Genomic DNA, 17683 nt, shown 5'->3' with positions numbered 1-17683 from the left:
AGGGGAAAGACAAGTAATCATTTTGGAGGCATCAATAAGGTACATCCAAATGGAGATGCGCATCCAGGGGCATAATATAATGGCCACCAAGTGTATACACCCAGAGACTAATCAGGGTGATGCACTAGTAGGCAAGAAGAAAATAAATTATATTTATTTTTATCTCATTTTTTCTTAAGATGTTTGTGTCATTTTATAATGTATAAAATATATTAGTACCGTATATTTATAGAGGAATATATGTATATGTAAATGTATGTATATAGGGATGAATGCTCAAAAATTTTTAATAATATAGGAGAGTAAACAGAAACATTTGGAGGCAAATTCATATGGGAGAATAACACTTAGCAATAAAAAGCCAAGAATCACTAATACAATAACTTGGGTGAATCTCAAAATCATTATGCTGAATAAAAGAAGTATGATATAAAAGAATACATACTATATGATTTAATTTATGTGAAAAATGGAACCTCATCTACAGTCATAAAAGTAGATCAGGCTGAGCACTGTGGCTCATGCCTGTAATCCCACCACTTTGGGAGGCTGAGGTGAGCGGATCACGAGGTCAGGAGTTCAAGACCAGCCTGGCCAACATGTTGAAACCCTGTCTCTACTAAAAATACAAAAATTAGCCAAGCATGGTGGTAGGTGCCTGTAATCCCAGCCACTCAGGAGGCTGAGAAAGGAGAATCGCTTGACCCCAGGAGGCAGAGGTTGCAGTGAGCCAAGACTGTGCCATTGCACTTCAGCCTGGGCAACAGAGCGAGACTCCATCTCAAAAAAAAAAAAAAAAAAAGTAGATTCTTGGTGATCTGGGGCTATGGACAGAGAAAGAATGGATTGCAGAGACATGAGGAATGTTTTGGGTAATGGGAACATTCTGTATGTGGATTATGAAAGTCATTTCCCAGGTGCACACATCCATTAAAATTCACTGAGTGGTAAAATTTAAATGAGTGTAACTTATTATATATCAATTATACTTCAATAAAGTTGATTCTTAAAAACATTTGGAGGGCACTCTTGTAAAAGAAAAGGCTCTTGAACCCTTGTGTTCCTCAGCTATGTTTTGCTGTCATTTCAAAGAACACCCAACTCTCAGTGACTTACAATAATAAAGGTTTATTTTTTTCTCTCATGTTGTGTGTTGGCTGGGGGTCAGCTACAGCTCTGCCTCATATAACTTATTTGTTTCTGAATCCAGTCCACAGTGCTGCATACATGCACAGAGGTTTTTGCTGGTCCTAATCTCTTTTTTTTTTTTTTTTTGCAATAGAGTCTCACTCTGTCGCCCAGGCTGGAGTGCATGGTACCATCTCAGCTCACTACAACTTCTGCCTCCAGGGCTCAAGTGATTCTCCTGCCTCAGCCTCCTGAGTAGCTGAGATTACAAGCATCCACCACCACACCCAGCTAATTATTGTATTTTTATAAGAGACAGTATTTCACTATGTTGGCCAGGCAAGTCTTGAACTCCTGACCTCAAGTGATCCGCCCACCTCAGCCTCCCAAAGTGCTGGGATTACAGGCATGAGCCACCATGCCTGGCCTTACTGACCTTAATCTTAAAATGAGTAGACAGACAAGACTCACCAGGCATGACAGCCCATAATATGAAAAAAGGAGTCTGAAACAAACAAGTTGGAGAAAATAAAGATTTTTGCAAGGAGGAAAAAAACTTAAAAAAAAAAATATGATGACATTTTTAAATGAGCTTTTTATTTCTAAGTAAATTTAAAATGTGATAACAGAAATGGAAAAACAATAAACATTTGAAAATTAGAAATTAGAGCAGAAATAAAATGCAAAGTAAAATAAGAGAGAAAATGTAAGAAAATCAGAGGACCAGGCTAAGAAGTCTAAAATCCAAATAATAGGAATTACAGAAAGAAAAAAAAACTGAGAAGAAAAAATCAAAATAATAATTCAAGAAAAATTTTAACAAGTGAAGGACATAAATTTTCAGAATGAAAAGTCCTACTAGTTACCCAGAAGATAACAGATTCATATCAAGGTATATTATCATGAAATTTCAGAACACTGAGGACAAAGAAAATATCCTACACTATTCCAGAGAAATGAAAGCAAAATTCTTGCAAAGCTTCAAGAAGAACAGCATCTGAATTCTTAAGAGCAACACCAAATTCTAGAAAGCAATGAAGTAATCCCTTTAAAATTCTGAAGGAAAAGTTCAGTACCCAGCCAAAATTCTGTACCCAGCCAAACTCTCATTTAAGTACAAGAATAGAATAAAGACATTTTTTTCAGATCAACAAGGTCTCAAATCTTACTTCCCATAAATCCTTTCTCAAGAAGCTTCTGGGGGGTACGTTCTACCAAAAGAAAAAAAAGGAATAAACCAGGAAAGAGGGGAGAATGGGACCCCAAAAACAAGGGAACCAATACAAAAAATAGTTGAGGAATAGCAAGGGAAGATAGTAGCTATTTGGCAGAAAAAACTGTCCCATGTAGAGCACATCAGAAGGCTTGTTTTCTTCAAGAACATGTAATTTATGCTTAATGTGTTTATTAAACATTTTAAAAGGAGATTTGTGCAATTTGGAGAAAGTTAGGATTGAATTCAATGATAAGTACATAGATACTTAACGATAATTTGTTAAAAGCAAGCATGACTATAAACTCCAGGGAAACCACATACTGGACAGGATGGGAAATTTTATTGTATTACACTACAGCACCTGAGCAAGCATTACATAGTCATTAATTGTTTGCTCAATACATGAACAAGCATTTACATAGTCATAACTTTAAACACAACACAATGTTGACATAAATGAAATTACTGTATAACTGTATTGGGTGGATGAGGGAGGACATAGGATGGGTGTGTGTATTATGGGAAGAAGGTAAAACAGAGTTAGAACTTCACCTTCTAAGGGAGATGTCAACATGATAGATAATGTCAGACACTGAAAACTGAATGTAGTACCCATATAAGTATGAAATAAGAAGATAAAACCAAAAAGAAGGAAGCACTGTGCTCGTCCTCAAGAACAGCAGAGTCAAGAGAGAAAGGGATGTGCAAAAATTATTTAGCATAAATATGGGACCCAGCAGAGAGAGAAACTACTTCTGCCTAAGAATGTCAGGAAAAACTTCACAAAGTGTTGCAGATAATGGGGAAAACTCCCTTCTCCATTCTGTCCTGCTTTTAGAATACACTCTCCGCACTCCATCTCAACATGGGTTTTAACTGAGCACATAGTCACCAGAGATTCTTCTTCCCATCCCCTCTCCTGCTAATAGGACCATGTTACTAAATTCCAAAGGGAGCCAATGTGATGTTAGCAACTTCTGGATTATATTCGTAGAAAGGAGTCTTTTGTTCTCTACTGTCTCTTTAGCTCTTCCTTAAAGAAGGACTAAAAGAATACAATAAGAGCTCAATAACCAATCTATCTTTTGACATACTAATTCACTTTGAGTAGCAAGTGTCCAGGAAAATATTTCAAAGAAAACAAAGCTATTTGTACAGAGATGTTTCCAGCAATCCCATTTGTACAAGTTTTTTAAAAAGAAGAAGCCCCAAAATTGGGAAATGAATTAGTAAATTTTGGTGTACTGCTGTTGCTATCATACATTCTTATGTAGCTATTAAATAACATTCATATATATATATATAATTGTATGCAAAATGCTTAAGTGAGACTCAAAAATGTTAATAGAACATAAATCATTGTATTTACTAATGGTATTTATATAAAAATATAGGTCTCTACACTGAAAGTAATCAGAAAATATATATGTAATTAACATTTTTTTCTGTAAAATGTTGAAGTATGCAACAAAAAATAAAAGATTAATTGGCAAAGTAAATACTCTCGCCAGGTTGTAATCACCTGTTACCCCAGAGTAATAAGAAGCACTATTTATTGGCTGTCTAACATAGACCAGCAATTCTGCAAGGCTCCTTAAATACGGCTCTGATTTAAGCATCACAGCTACCCTGCAAATTGGATGCTATTGTCCCCATTTTACAGACATAAATTGAGGCTGGGGGAGATTAAATAATTTACCAAATATCACACAATTCATATACGGTAAAGCCTAAATTAGCATCTAGTTCTGCTTCCACACTGTTTCCCAAAAGAATCAAAATAATCCATGCTCAATGAAAAAGATATAGAAAGATACAAATACTATTCAGGAAAAAATCTATAATTTCACCCTGTAGAGGCACTCACTCGCTATGTTCCCAAATTTCCTTCCAATATTTTTTCAGCATATTTTCTTTCTAATAGTTTAATTTACAGTCCATATATAATTTCACATTCTGCTTTTTATTTAACATTACATTATACTGACAAGTTTTACTGGTTGTAGAATATACTATTATATGGATATTCCATTTATTACTAATGTACATTTGGATGCTACCAGTTTTTCACTACTACAAAAAGCACTACAATAAACCTCTTCATATACAAATCATGCTCAGCAAGAAAATCAATTAAAAGATGAATAACTGGAATAAAGAGTATGGAAATTTTTAAGACTCTTGTTACTTGTCACTGAGTTTCTTTCCAGGAAGGTTGTATCAATTCACACCAGCAGTAATCGAGAGTGTTTGTCTTACAATACCCTTACCATGCCTATTACTGTATTACTTTTTAGTGTTTGCTAATGGATAGATGAAAAATAGGCATACCGTTCTTGTTTGAACTAACAGATGGAAGTTTCTTTTTCACATGTTTTTTAAAATGCAATATTGCTCTTCAGAAGTTACATTAATTCCTCAGATTATTCCAGTTTTAGACACGTCACGAAGCAATTCTAAGTCCTTGAATTTTCTATCACAACATGCCACCTTCCCAAATAAAGTAAATCTGCCATCTTTTTTTTTTATTTATTCATCCACCCACCCATGCAATCCTGAAACAACCATTATGGAAAGTGTTTGACAAAATCATTGCGTTTTTAAAAGATTAATATCATTTAACCCCCATAGACTCTCTTAGTAAAGTGCCTTCTACAGACCAGTTACATTTGATTTAGTTTCTAAAGAGGCTTAAAGAAAATAAACTCAAGAAAATAGCCTCCGTCTTTTCCTTTTCTTTTCTTTTTTGTTTCTCTCACCTCATTTCAGAAGAGTAAAACCTATGACCAAGACAGCTGTTTTGAAAACAACGGAAAGAAGCAGGCGCTACCACCTGTAGCTGTACAATTACAAGCTCTGCAAGTGGCAACTCACTTGTGCTGATATCCAGTTATTCTAGATTTTGTTGGGAAAAACTCCAAACCTTGGCAAGGTTCTAGTTCATAATTTTTCAGATAGATAGGTAAATAGCCCCTGAAACAGCAATAAACAATGATTGCCCGAATTTAACCTGCAATGAAGCAGATGCTTTATTAAGCAACTGTAATGTTGGTCATTTGCAGTACGTCCCAGGGTTGATCTGTCTGTAAACACACTACCTCCCTCAGATGTGCCTAGCAATGGGTCTTTTGGCAAGAGACAGCAGGGCAGTGCAGATTAATTATCCAATAATTTCCCCAGCAACATCACAAAAGTTTTATCTGCCCGCGTGTGTGTGTGCACGCACACACACGCATGCACATGTGTGGTGGTGGTAGTGGTGTGGTGGCTGGTGAGTACTCTGTAAGCCTTAAGTTACTGCAAAGCAACAAGCCTCCAAATACTCATACACGCAAGCATGCATTTGTTCACTTATTAGTCTATTTTCACACTGCTACAAAGAAATACCCGAGACTAGATAATTTATAAAGTAAAGAGGTTTAATTGACTCACAGTTCCTCATGGCTGGAGAGGCCTCAGGAAACCAATAGTCATGGTGGAAGGAGGAGTAGACATCTTCCTCTGAAGGTGGCAAGAGCGAGAAGAGAAAGTAAAAGAGGAAGAGTCCCTTATAAAACCATCAAATCTCGTGAGAACTCACTCACCGTCACGAGAACAGCATGGGGGAACCGCCCCCATAATCCATTCACCTCCTTCCCTCTACACGTGGGGATTATAATTTGAGAAGAGATTTAGGTGCGGACACAGAGTCGAACCATATCACTTAACAAATGTATTGGGTGTGGACTGTGTGCTAAATTTGAGAGATAAAGTAAGGCATAAAATGGATAAGGTCATTTTCCACGTGTAAGGCTTTTTCAGGGCACTTATATTCTAAAGAAGGAAGACAGACAACATAAGGAAACAAATATATAAACCAGAAAATGGCAGATTATAGTAAAAAAAAATGCCATAAGGAAAATCAATAGGGTGACGCAGTAGAGTAACTGGTGTCCAATTTTGACAGGGACTCAGGAAGTCCTCTCCGAGGAGATGACATTTTAGCTGAGACCTGAAGGGTGAAAACAAGCCAAGGAACCAGCCGTGACAAACCTCCAAGGAAAAGGGTCCCAAGCAACAAAGAGGGTGAAGCCCCCGAGGAACAGAAGATTGACCCGGTGGCTGAAGCAATGTAAGGGCTGGAGGAAGAGATGAACAAGCTATGATTTGAGAGGAAGAAAATATTACCTTACAGGTCCTGTTAGTGTTAGACTTCCCTGTATGTGCTAAGGGAAGGCTTTGAAAGGCTTTAAGTGTGAGTGGGGATATCAGGGAGAGATGTAATCTGATTTATGCTTCTCCTGCTTTCAAAGCTAACTCCCTCACTTCTCATTGTTTTCATAATACCACCTGTTCAATGAGAGCTGCTCTGACTGCCTTATTTAAGGTTGTAAACAGTAACTTTACCTTCTCTTCTCTTCTGTCCTTCCCTTCATACTTCCAATCCCCTTTAACCTGCTTTTTTTCCCCATGGCATTTATCACCTTCTAACACATCATGTAATTTACTGATTTGTTATATTTATTGTTTCTTGTCCATCTCTTGTGTAACTGTAAGTTTCATAAGGGCAGGTATCTTTGTTTGTTCACTAATCTATCCCTAAAAGCCTGGAATGGTAGAAGGAACATAGTAGGTGCTCAATAAACACTTATTAATTAGATGAATGAGTTTCCATGAAGATAATAATTTGGAGTAATAATTAAATAGCATATTCATGTTTTAATCCACTTTTTTCTGTAGAATTATGTGAGAGAACCATGCTTTATCCACAGCAATGAAAGAACTAGAATGGGCCACTTCACTACCAGGTGTCACTACTCCATTCTAATAATCTCAGTGGCAATTTTCTTCCATTGCTAACAGCCTACTTCACCAAGGGGTGAAGAGGTGCTCTGTGGTAGCTTGTGGATATTTACCCATGCCTGGCATGTTATTTCACCTGAATTATTGCAGGGACATGAGGCTATTTTTATTGCTTGTGGCTTCTCATGTTTACCATATATTCCTGCTGACAGTAATAATAACAGGATCTTAAAGCCCAGTTGTTTACTGGAATTCACTGCTCCGCGTTATGTGGCTATAGCTATCAATATGGTTGTATATATTCACAAAAGTACATGAGACTATTAGCTACAATAGTTATTGAAACATCGAGCATGAATAATATAGAAAACTTGCAAAGTTATTATAAAATATTTAAAAATACGTTGACAAGTTCTGCTTTTGTACCTCAAGATTTTACATACATTTATACTCAAACCAAAGTCTTTACAGGACTAAGATATCAAACAGCTGCAATGAGGCTCAGGTGCAAACCAACGATGGATACCTAAGGGCTATACTTCAGACCCACCTTCTTTGAATGCCATTTGGTTTCACAGTTTCTTCTTCCTTCATCTGTGCAATACTGAAAACAATCTTGCTGTGCCTTAAGATTTCTGGAACAGTCACTCTAAATAAAATTATTACCTACTTCATAGTCCCAAAGAATTTCATGCATAGAAACTAGGATGTGTCACAAGAGTGCCCTGAAGTTTCCTGCTCCTGCCTTCCTGTGAATGCATAGGAAATTGGTGGTTGCCTGCCCATGAGTCCTTCCCCTTTTGTCCTTCCGTTGAGAAAACCCCAGGTTACTCTGGTGTCTGCTCCCTCCTCAGCCACAATGCTTCAGAGGGTGAACTATGGTGTGCTACGGTCCTCACCAGTGAAACACAAGCATCTTCTTGCGGAGCTGTGGAAAAGATTTTCATCACTAGTAAGGAGTTACAGGAGACAAAACAGCCCTCTCTTTACCCCTCGTTTAACTGAGTTGGCTGTGGCTGTGTCTGCACGCAGTGGCTGAGAAAGCAGCTGCCATCTTGCACCCAACCCAAAAGCCAAGCTTGCATGCTGAAGATGTTTCACCAGGAAGGCCTGAGAAGTTGGGCTCATAATGATGTCATCAGCTGCAAACTTCCCCTCCTGGAGTCATCTCATGTCTGAACTTCTTGATATGTATAATATAATAATAAAGCCCTTTATGAGTATAGCGATGTGATAGGCTGGATAAAGGCCCCCCAAAGATGACCGTGGCCTAATCGCCGGCTCTTTCAAATATGTTTTGTTACAGGACAAAGGGGAATTAAGTTGCAGATAGAATCAAGGTTGCTACTCGACTGATGACGTTTAAAAAGGAAGATGATCCTAGATTGTTCTGGATGGGTGTGCTGTAATGACAAGGGCATTTAAATGTGGAAGAGAGAACCAGGAGAGAGGACAAAGAGAGATGGCAATATGAGGAGCATGTGGCCGGACACTGTTGAAGGAAGGGGCCATGAGCAAAGGAATGCAGGTGACCTCTAGAAACTGGGAAAAGCAAGGATACTGGGGGAGGCTATGCATGTGTGAACACAGGGTTATATGGGAAATCTCTGTACCTTTTGCCCAGTTTTGCTATGAACCTAAAACTGCTTTAAAAAATAGAGTCTATTTAAAAATAAATGTTTTAGAAAACAAAAAAAAAAGTATTCTTCTCTAGGGCATCAAGAAGGACCCCAGCCTTGCTGCCACTTTGAATTTAGCGCAGTGAGACCCGTGTTGGACTTCTAGCCTACAGAATCGTAAGACAGGAAATTTGTGTTGTTTTAAGCCACTAAGTTTGTGGTCATTTGTTATGGCAGCCATTGAGCATTGATACAGATAACCAAATATTTTATCTTCCAAATCCAGGCACTTTTGAGAGTGAAGGGAGTGCTAATAATCATTTTGGCAGAAAAAGCAAGGTAGATTGCAAATGAACAGAGAACACTCCACTTCTTGTTTACACCACTTTGAATAGGGTTTTCTGACATTTGTAGACAAAAATGCCTAAATAATTATAGTGACCGTGCCATCACATTCCATATATTGGCACAAATTTATTTTCAAAATGTTTTAATTTTAAAACATTGACTTTAACAATCAGAGCCAACCCCATAGGAATTAGCAGCTATCTCAACCCAGGTACCAGCTACACATATGGAGGCCTTTCTCACAATTTAGAGAACCCAGTCCTGAAGCTGGCTCAGAAAATGAAAAAAAAAAAAAGGAAGAGAAATAAACAATCAGTTCCCACTTTCAAAAAAGTTTACATTTAAGTTGGGAAGACAAATGTCACAGAAATTAAAGGCCTAATGAACTGATTTCTAGAAGTAGCTGTCTGTTGGCAGCACCTTGCAGTGTGCCTGTGCCAAGATGTTTTATTCCCCAAGAGACAAGGGAAATGGAAAACCTGGTGTTTTCACTCCTAGTCTAAGCATCCTTTCCTCTAAAGGCCATGAAAGTTCTCTCCCCCAAAGTAAGCTACAAGAAATAGAAAACAAAAGCTTGTTTTGAAAAGCAAGGTTAGAAAGGATTTGACATCGTAAGAGAATAACAGTCAACCATCGAATACAGAAAAAATACATATAATTGCGTAAGAATCTCACTTAAAGAAACTCTACCTTTAATGCAATTCCCCCTTTATGTAAGAAGATAAGGATCAGTGCTGGAATGAGCTTAGGGAATTTGTCTCGGGTATTTAAGCGGAGGACAGCAGCAGGACAGGCAAGAGTGAAATGTATAAAAATCCTGAAGGGATTAACTCAGATTCTCTCTCTCTCAAAGAATGCAAGAAGAAAGAGGTAAATTCCGGGGACTACAGCTTGGGAAAGGAATTTCATTTTATGGAACCACTGGAGCAATGCGGACCCCCTGCACACAGAACCAACAACCTGGGGCATGATCAGAGGACTCTGTGGCTCTGGTCATCCCAGGCATTCGTGGGGGAGGTACTCCATTTATGAGAACAATTTCCTGAGTTGAGAGAAACAAGGAAAGATGAAGGGGAGATTCTGTTGATTTAGGATGTATATAGGAAGAGATTTAACTGCCTATAAAGTCACAAATACCATTAGAAACTACAAGATACTTTTTCTTTTTTTTAATAATAATAATAATTTTTATTATAAAAGTAGAGCATTTCATAGGGGAAAAAAGAAAGTCTCTCCTTACATTTTCAAGTCTTTTATTATGCACATGCAAATAGAGGAATGGGCTCACACCATGTATACTTTGTTTTTGGTTAAGGAATCTTTCTTTTTTTTTTTAATTGCATTTTAGGTTTTGGGGTACATGTGAAGAACATGCAAGATTGTTGCATAGGTACACACATGGCAGTGTGATTTGCTGCCTTCCTCACCTTCACCTCACTTTTTCTTTTAATTGATTTTTTTCAGATGTTTTAGAAAATGTTTGGAGGAAGCAGAAATGTCCCTTTAAGAGAGGTCTGCAAAACCCTCTAAACGTGTTTGGTGAAAAAAACTGCTGAGACTGCTGAGCAGAGGTAAGAATACCAAGGTATGTCAAGCAAGATAACTTTCATATCAAAGCAAATATGTCTATGGAGGGCAAAGTACCTGGAATTCAACTCCTGATGTGTCTTACTTCTGTGAGAAGGGAAACCAGGGAGCATTAAGGATATGAATATTGATTGGTGAGGAAGTTGAAGACCTGGTGTAACCAGGCCATGTAAATGAGTCAAAGAGATCCATCCTTTCCATCTTAACTTCCACCTGCACCACCACAAAAGAAACCACAATTCCCATCCAGTTAATGAGTTTTTAACTGTTGTAAAGAAAAATGGCCCTACTTCATTCTGCATCTTTTTGAACTCTTGGTAGCTTCCAGCCATTGATCAATAGCTATTACCTTGCTCCTACTTCTAAGGTACCCTCCCAGTTGAGTCAGGCTTGTTCATTCATTCATTCATTCATTTGTTCATTCAGTAAACACATATCAATATCCCCAGAGTGCCAGGCACTAAGGGAAGATGAATAAGACCCAGTCTGATTCACTTCCCAATGGTGTGCACTTTCCTTGAGCAACTGAGCCAGAAAGGACAGTTGCCCAAATCCCCATTCGTTTGGATTCACCTTTTCCATGTTTTCCCAGCTGCCATTCTAAGTAAAGCCTCCCAGTGTCATTCCAGGACTTGAATAGTAATCTTGTGATAGGCTGCCTCTTCCTGTCTGCGTTTCATACAGGCACAGTGGAAATCCGGCTCAATCCCCAGTTGCCATCATCCCCTTCTCCAGAGACCCAGCTATGGCTTTCTTTTGCTCAATAGAATAAAGGGCCACCTCAATCTGCTCCTACTATAATAAAACATATCTTTCCTGCCCACTTCTACGGATGAGGTTAATTCTCAGGATCTTAGCTTAAAACTCAAGAGATACAAAAAGTTGCCTTTGGCCAGCACTACTTAACTCATGATCACTCCTGTTACCCTTGGTATACCCCAAACATATGCATACATGTGTTTTTATCTTCTCTTGTTCATGTATTGCTATTTAATTGCTCCATAATTCTGTATATTTTGGCTTTCTTGACAAAGTTCTCTGCCTTTTATTTAACATTCTCAAAGTGCCTGGTACAGAACTGCACTCACAGTATGACATCTAAAACGTTAAATATTTGCCTTGCCATCAATTAAATGTGGAAAATGAGTCCAGCCTGGCCAACAGGGTAAAACTCTATTTCTACTAAAAATACAAAAATCAGTCAGGCATGGTGGCGGGTGCCTGTAATCATAGCTACTTGGGATACTGAGGCAGGAGAATCACTTGAACCCGGGAGGCGGAGGTTGCAGTGAGCTGAGATCACACCACGGCACTCCAGCCTGGGTGACAGAGCAAGACACCGTGTCAAAAAAAAAAGAAAAGAAAAGAAAATTCCCTCTTCCTTCCTCAAGGAAGGAAGTATTAGTGCTCTCATACTCATTGCCAGGCGACAGTGGTATTTCAGACTCCTCCCAGACCAAAAACAAAAAATGTCCAAGAGCCACGTCAAGTCCACATTGTCTGCTCTGAGTCCTCTTATATTAATAGCAAAACATTACTACTTTGAATGCAACACAGTTTCATATTTGTTTCCTTCCTCTCAATCTTTACAACCAAAGCGTTAGCCCAAATCTTATCCACCCTAATGACAGAAGCCCATCTCGAAGAAGTGAATATAACGTCTACCCATCATATTCACCCTCCTCATCCACGACACTCAGCAAATGAGATGACACGTTGAGTACTTTGAAGATGGTGCATCAAACGTAGGGTGCCTTGGACACGTTCACCCCCCAGGTCCTCCATCTTACACAGCAGTCTCCAGAGCAGCCCCGAGTAGCAGAAAGTCACTCGTGGCCTTTGGAGCCAGGTAGGCCCAGTGTGAAGGCCAAATCCACCACTTACAAACAGTGTGAAATGAGTGACGTTACTGGACCTCCCTGGGCCTCAATTTCCTCATCTGTGAACGAGAGAGAATGCCACCTCCTTTGCAAGATCACTGAGGGCATTAAATGATAAAGTAAGTGTCAAAGTTGTAGCTCTTCAATGTTAGGTCTCTTCCCCCAACCCTCATCTGTCACAACGCCCACGCCACCCTTCAGCTTTTTTTTTTTTGAGACGGAGTTTCACACTTGTTACCCAGACTGGAGTGCAATGGCGCTATCTCAGCTCACCGCAACCTCCGCCTCCTGGGTTCAGGCAATTCTCCTGCCTCAGCCTCCTGAGTAGCTGGGATTACAGGCACGCGCTACCGTGCCCAGCTGATTTTTTGTATTTTTAGTAGAGACGGGGTTTCACCATGTTGACCAGGATGGTCTCAATCTCTTGACCTCGTGATCCACCCACCTCGGCCTCCCAACCTTCAGCTTCTTTGAAGGATCACAGTGGCTTCTCTCTGCGAAAATGGGAGAGAACTGGGCAACACTGAAATCTTCTGATACAAGGACTCCTTACTGTGCAAACGTCAGGAAACTCAACCTAAACTTCTTCAGCGAAAAGGGAATTCATAACTGATTGGTCCAGAGTTAGAACCAGCTGCAGATCCAGCCAGACTGGGCCTTACAGTTGTCCCCAGGACCCAGCTCAACTCTGATTGGATTATCATGGGTCACGCGCACACCCTGAAACAATCCCTATAGTCAGGGGATGTAAAGCTAGATTGGCCAGGCTAACAAGTGAACACCCATGGGTAGTACCACATCAGTGCCCGCCCTGAGCTTAGGAAATCCAGGCTTCTGCTTTGAGTTGGGATGGTGGTTAGAGTCCAGCATATTAGTGTCTGAGGGCCAGGAGAGGGCACTACTACAGGGAAAGTAGAGAGGGGTTCTTGGAGAACCCGGGACAACTTTAGAGGTCTTCACTCTTTTTGCTCTGGCCCAGTCTTGTTGGTCTGGGTAACAGGTAAGGGCACAGGTTCTCAGCCATCTGGCTTCAGTTTCCTTTTCTGTGAGAAAGAAAGAATTATCAGTCTTAAGCAAGTCAAGAGCCTGAGACAGTCCTTGCTCCTGTAAGCACTCAGTAAGGGTTCTCCGTTAACAGAGATCACAAGGAAAGAGCACCCACGCATGGCCATGGGCATTAACGTTGAGCTGAAAGTGAATGACTAAAGCCATCCCTGCGGAAGCCTCTTAGGAGAAACAACAACCCAAATCTGGCACTCTGAATTTACAGATTCCCTGGGATGTGAACAGAAAACTTTATATTATACTAAAACAATGCAATTAAAATAGTAGTTAAAAGTTTCAAAAAGGAAGAATGACTATTTGGCTCCCTAGCTCCCAGTTGCCTTTGTTTACTTAGCTTTTCCATGAATGTGCACCTAGCATGCATTTCATTAAGCAAGGGAGAGCTAGCACTGTGCTAATTGCATACCTGGCCGCAGTATTCATTACAAAAGCCCCTTAATCAGATGGTTAGCCTGAGTGATTCCCCTTGGAAGGTGACCTGACTAGTATCTAAAAACACTCACATGTCCCAGCCAGGTTGATGGAGGGCAGGAAGTGTAACCTTTGACCAGGCAAGTGGTAACAATGTTGCCCTTTCTGCAACCAAGAACCAAAGGAATTAAAATTGAGTCAGTCACCAAGTAGATTGCATTTAGGGTCCTCTATAAATCTCTCTGAAGCATTTACCAAAATGTTTACTTTTCCTAGTAATTTAAAACGAATGGGAAAAGGCTTTGTGCCAAATATTGAAAAAACAAATTTGGTTCCTTCTTCGTCATTCCGTTCCAGCAGTCTGTGTCTTTACTTCATCTTAGAGTGTACTTTACTGAGCACTTTCTTGGTTTGATAATGATACTGCAAATCAGAGTTAATCATTCCACAAATTATATATTTCTGCCCCTTCAGCTGGTTAAGCCGAAATTCTTCTTCAGTGATGTACATATGTAGATGGCATTGAATTTCTCACATACTAAATAAAGCAGAATGACAAAAATTCACTTCATGTAATTTACTTTAAACCTCCTTTTGTTGTCTACGTCCCCTTTAATAATATTCAGATTGTGTTTTGCAATGCCACTAAGAATCTGAGTGGGACACAAGGGACCCAATTCTATGGCTGTTCCTGTTTATAGTTATACTGTTTATTGGAGGGGCAGGGGTAGGGCTTGGATGGAGACGTTCTTCAGCAGTTAGGTTAAAACCAAGCAAATGTGAGTGTAAAAGCAACTTAAACTTGATTTTTGACTTTGTCCTGTATGGTAGGTTTTGGCTAAGAGAGCGTAAAGATTTAGTTCAGCTTGTAACTCCTTTTTGTCTGACCTTCATTTCTCAGATGTTTCTGCATTGACCAGGGCTACTTAGAAACTGATGCAAAGTAAATGCAGCTTTGATAATGCTTCCTACTTTGACACTACATCACGTTATCCTTCTCAAGCAAGGTATTGATTTGAAAATTGGCTTCCTGACTTCTAAGTAATTGTCAATTCTTTTTCTAATGGAGTTCCTGTCTACTGAATATACATTCCCTTTTGTTTTTTCTCTTTCTATAAATGAAGCACATTCTGAATCTCTCAGAATTATTCTTAAAATAAAACAATGGAGGAAAACAAATGGTATTCTGGTTCATTCCCAGGAACTGTCTCTGCTTGCTTCACAATTCTCTCACACCTCATGCTCTCACTTCCTGTTAGCCCTGAACTTTAACTGCAAAATCAGCCTGACACATAGCATTGGTCTAGCTATAGAAAAGATGGTTTTGTTTCCATACAGTAAAAATTTCTGTTTGGATTTTATATTTGTTTCATTCGGATGTCCCCATTTCATTGATCTCTACCCCACAGGCATTGCTGTATAAACACGAATTTACCTTACTTTAAAATTTCACTTAATAATCTGAACCTTTAATACATCATCAGAAATGCGTTAGAAATGCTGCGTGAATCTAAAAACTACTGGTGACAGACAGGGAAAGTACCTGAGGGTCCAGGTTATTCTCAGAATGTCCAAATTCTATTTGTTTGAGTAATTACTGGGAAGCTTGAGATTATCCTTTAGTAAACATCCAAGTAAATGGAACTTTCTCTGCAACGAAAAGGAGCATTCTCTGCCCTTAAAAGTTAGAGAAAAGTAATGGAAAAATAATAGCTAGATTACGGTAAGCTACAGCGAGTGTTTCATCCAGGCTCTACCATTGCTGCCCCTCAGACCCGCCCTCTCTTCCAGGGAAGTCTGTACATAGCTTCCTGCTGTTCAGGGTCCTCTGAGTTGGCTTAATGTTATTTCTCTGTGGTAATGCTGGAGTTTAATAATGTTCATCATGTGCACAACAGCGCTTCTTGAATGCTGGCAACATTGCCTCTAGACTCAGGCAATCAGGGCCCCTGCCTTGGGCCCCACAATATACAGAGTTTGCCCTGGTCACATTCCTCCATTTCTAGGCCCTGCTCTGGGTATCCAAGACCACAGAATTCCCTGACCAAATGGCCTCAAGGAGGAGGCACAGAACCAGCTGTAGTTAAGTGAAGGAGGATAGAGCTTGAATACAAAGCTGAGGTGTCCAGTGTGGGAAGAGAGAGAAGGTGGCCCAAGGCTCAGGGCCTCCACTGGCAGCTTTGCCTCAGGCCCTGTATGCCAGGTCTTCCATGGTGAAGAGGGAGATGGTCACAGCACGCCTGGAACCTCTGACTTGCCTGGGAAGATGGATGGAAAGGAAGTAAGGAAGGAGCGACACTGATGGAGTGTGAGCTGAATCCCCGAATCCCCTACACGGAGCTGTCCCACATCATCAAGAAGCAGAAAGAGATCATCAAGAAGCTGATTGAACGCAAACAGGCCCAGATCCGCAAGGTGTACCCGGGGCTCAGCTGCTTCAAGGAGGGTGTGAGGCAGATCCCTGTGGAGAGCGTCCCTGGCATTCGAGAGACGGGCTGGAAGCCATTGGGGAAGGAGAAGGGGAAGGAGCTGAAGGACCCTGACCAGCTCTACACAACCCTCAAAAACCTGCTGGCCCAAATCAAGTCGCACCCCAGTGCCTGGCCCTTCATGGAGCCTGTGAAGAAGTCGGAGGCCCCTGACTACTACGAGGTCATCCGCTTCCCCATTGACCTGAAGACCATGACTGAGCGCCTGCGAAGCCGCTACTACGTGACCCGGAAGCTCTTTGTGGCCGACCTGCAGCGGGTCATCGCCAACTGCCGCGAGTACAACCCCCCCGACAGCGAGTACTGCCGCTGTGCCAGCGCCCTGGAGAAGTTCTTCTACTTCAAGCTCAAGGAGGGAGGGCTCATTGACAAGTAGGCCCCAGCTTTGGGCCGCAGCCGTGACCTGGAACATCTCCACCTCGGATTCTGATCTGATCCTTAGGGGGTGCCCTGGCCCGACGGACCCAACTCAGCTTGAGACGCTCCAGCCAGGGGCCCTCCTGCCCCGATCCTGTAGCCCTCTCTGGACCTTCGGGTACCCCCAGGCCTGCAGCTCTGTCCCAGCCGTCACTATGTGTGTGAGCAGTCTCCTGGGTCTGGGCCCAGCTCCTCTAGAGTGGCTGTTGGCCGGGGATGGACCTTGCCCAACCGTGGTGGCCCCTAGACCTGTTCCCTAAGAGCTGTGAAGGCTTGGAGTCCTGGGCCTGGCCCAGGTGGCTGTTTCCCTGAGGACCAGGACTGCTCGTTTTAGCTTGAGTGATGGCTGCAGGGGTTGGAAGTCCAGCTCGGACACTCGGACTGGAGGGGCCATGCCTTGCCCAGCACTGTTCTGTCAGGCTCCCCCAGGGCTGGAGGGTATGGGGACCATTCACTCCCTGGCATTAATCCCTCAGAGGGAACAATAAAACTCTTTTTATTTCAAAAAAAAAAAAAAAACTGAGGGGTTCTGCAAATGAGAAGAACAGGGTGCTATGGGAGCCTCTGACATTGAGAAGGCAACCCAGGCTGAAGCTTGGGTGAGGAGAAGAGAGTAGGGACACTTTCTCCACAGAGGCCCCATCACAGTCTCCACCCACAATTTCCAGCGTGCCAAGCCAGAATTCATACACTAGGACTCAGATGTGCAAAAGCCATAACCTACTTTGTTATGCATAAGTC

General features: G+C 41.0%; 1 protein-coding gene across 1 annotated transcript; it reads left to right on the top strand.

Annotated features, from left to right (window-relative positions):
- Positions 1-16328: 16328 nt before the first annotated feature.
- Positions 16329-17448, top strand: LOC135273620 (histone acetyltransferase KAT2A-like). The gene has a single exon (XM_064372855.1). The coding sequence runs from the start codon at positions 16338-16340 to the stop codon at positions 16899-16901; it is 564 nt and encodes a 187-aa protein (XP_064228925.1). The 5' UTR covers positions 16329-16337; the 3' UTR covers positions 16902-17448.
- The last annotated feature ends 235 nt before the right edge of the window (positions 17449-17683 follow it).

Source organism: Aotus nancymaae, unplaced genomic scaffold (assembly GCF_030222135.1).
Source record: "Aotus nancymaae isolate 86718 unplaced genomic scaffold, 86718_ANA_hifiasm-v0.15.2.pri h1tg000008l, whole genome shotgun sequence".
Taxonomy (NCBI): domain Eukaryota; kingdom Metazoa; phylum Chordata; class Mammalia; order Primates; family Aotidae; genus Aotus; species Aotus nancymaae.
Note: the sequence above shows the minus strand (reverse complement) of the source record. Positions and strands in the feature narration are given on the sequence as shown.

Coding starts and splice junctions, on each gene's coding strand:
- LOC135273620 (XM_064372855.1), top strand. CDS start 16,338: ATGGAGTGTGAGCTGAATCCCCGAATCCCCTACACGGAGCTGTCCCAC.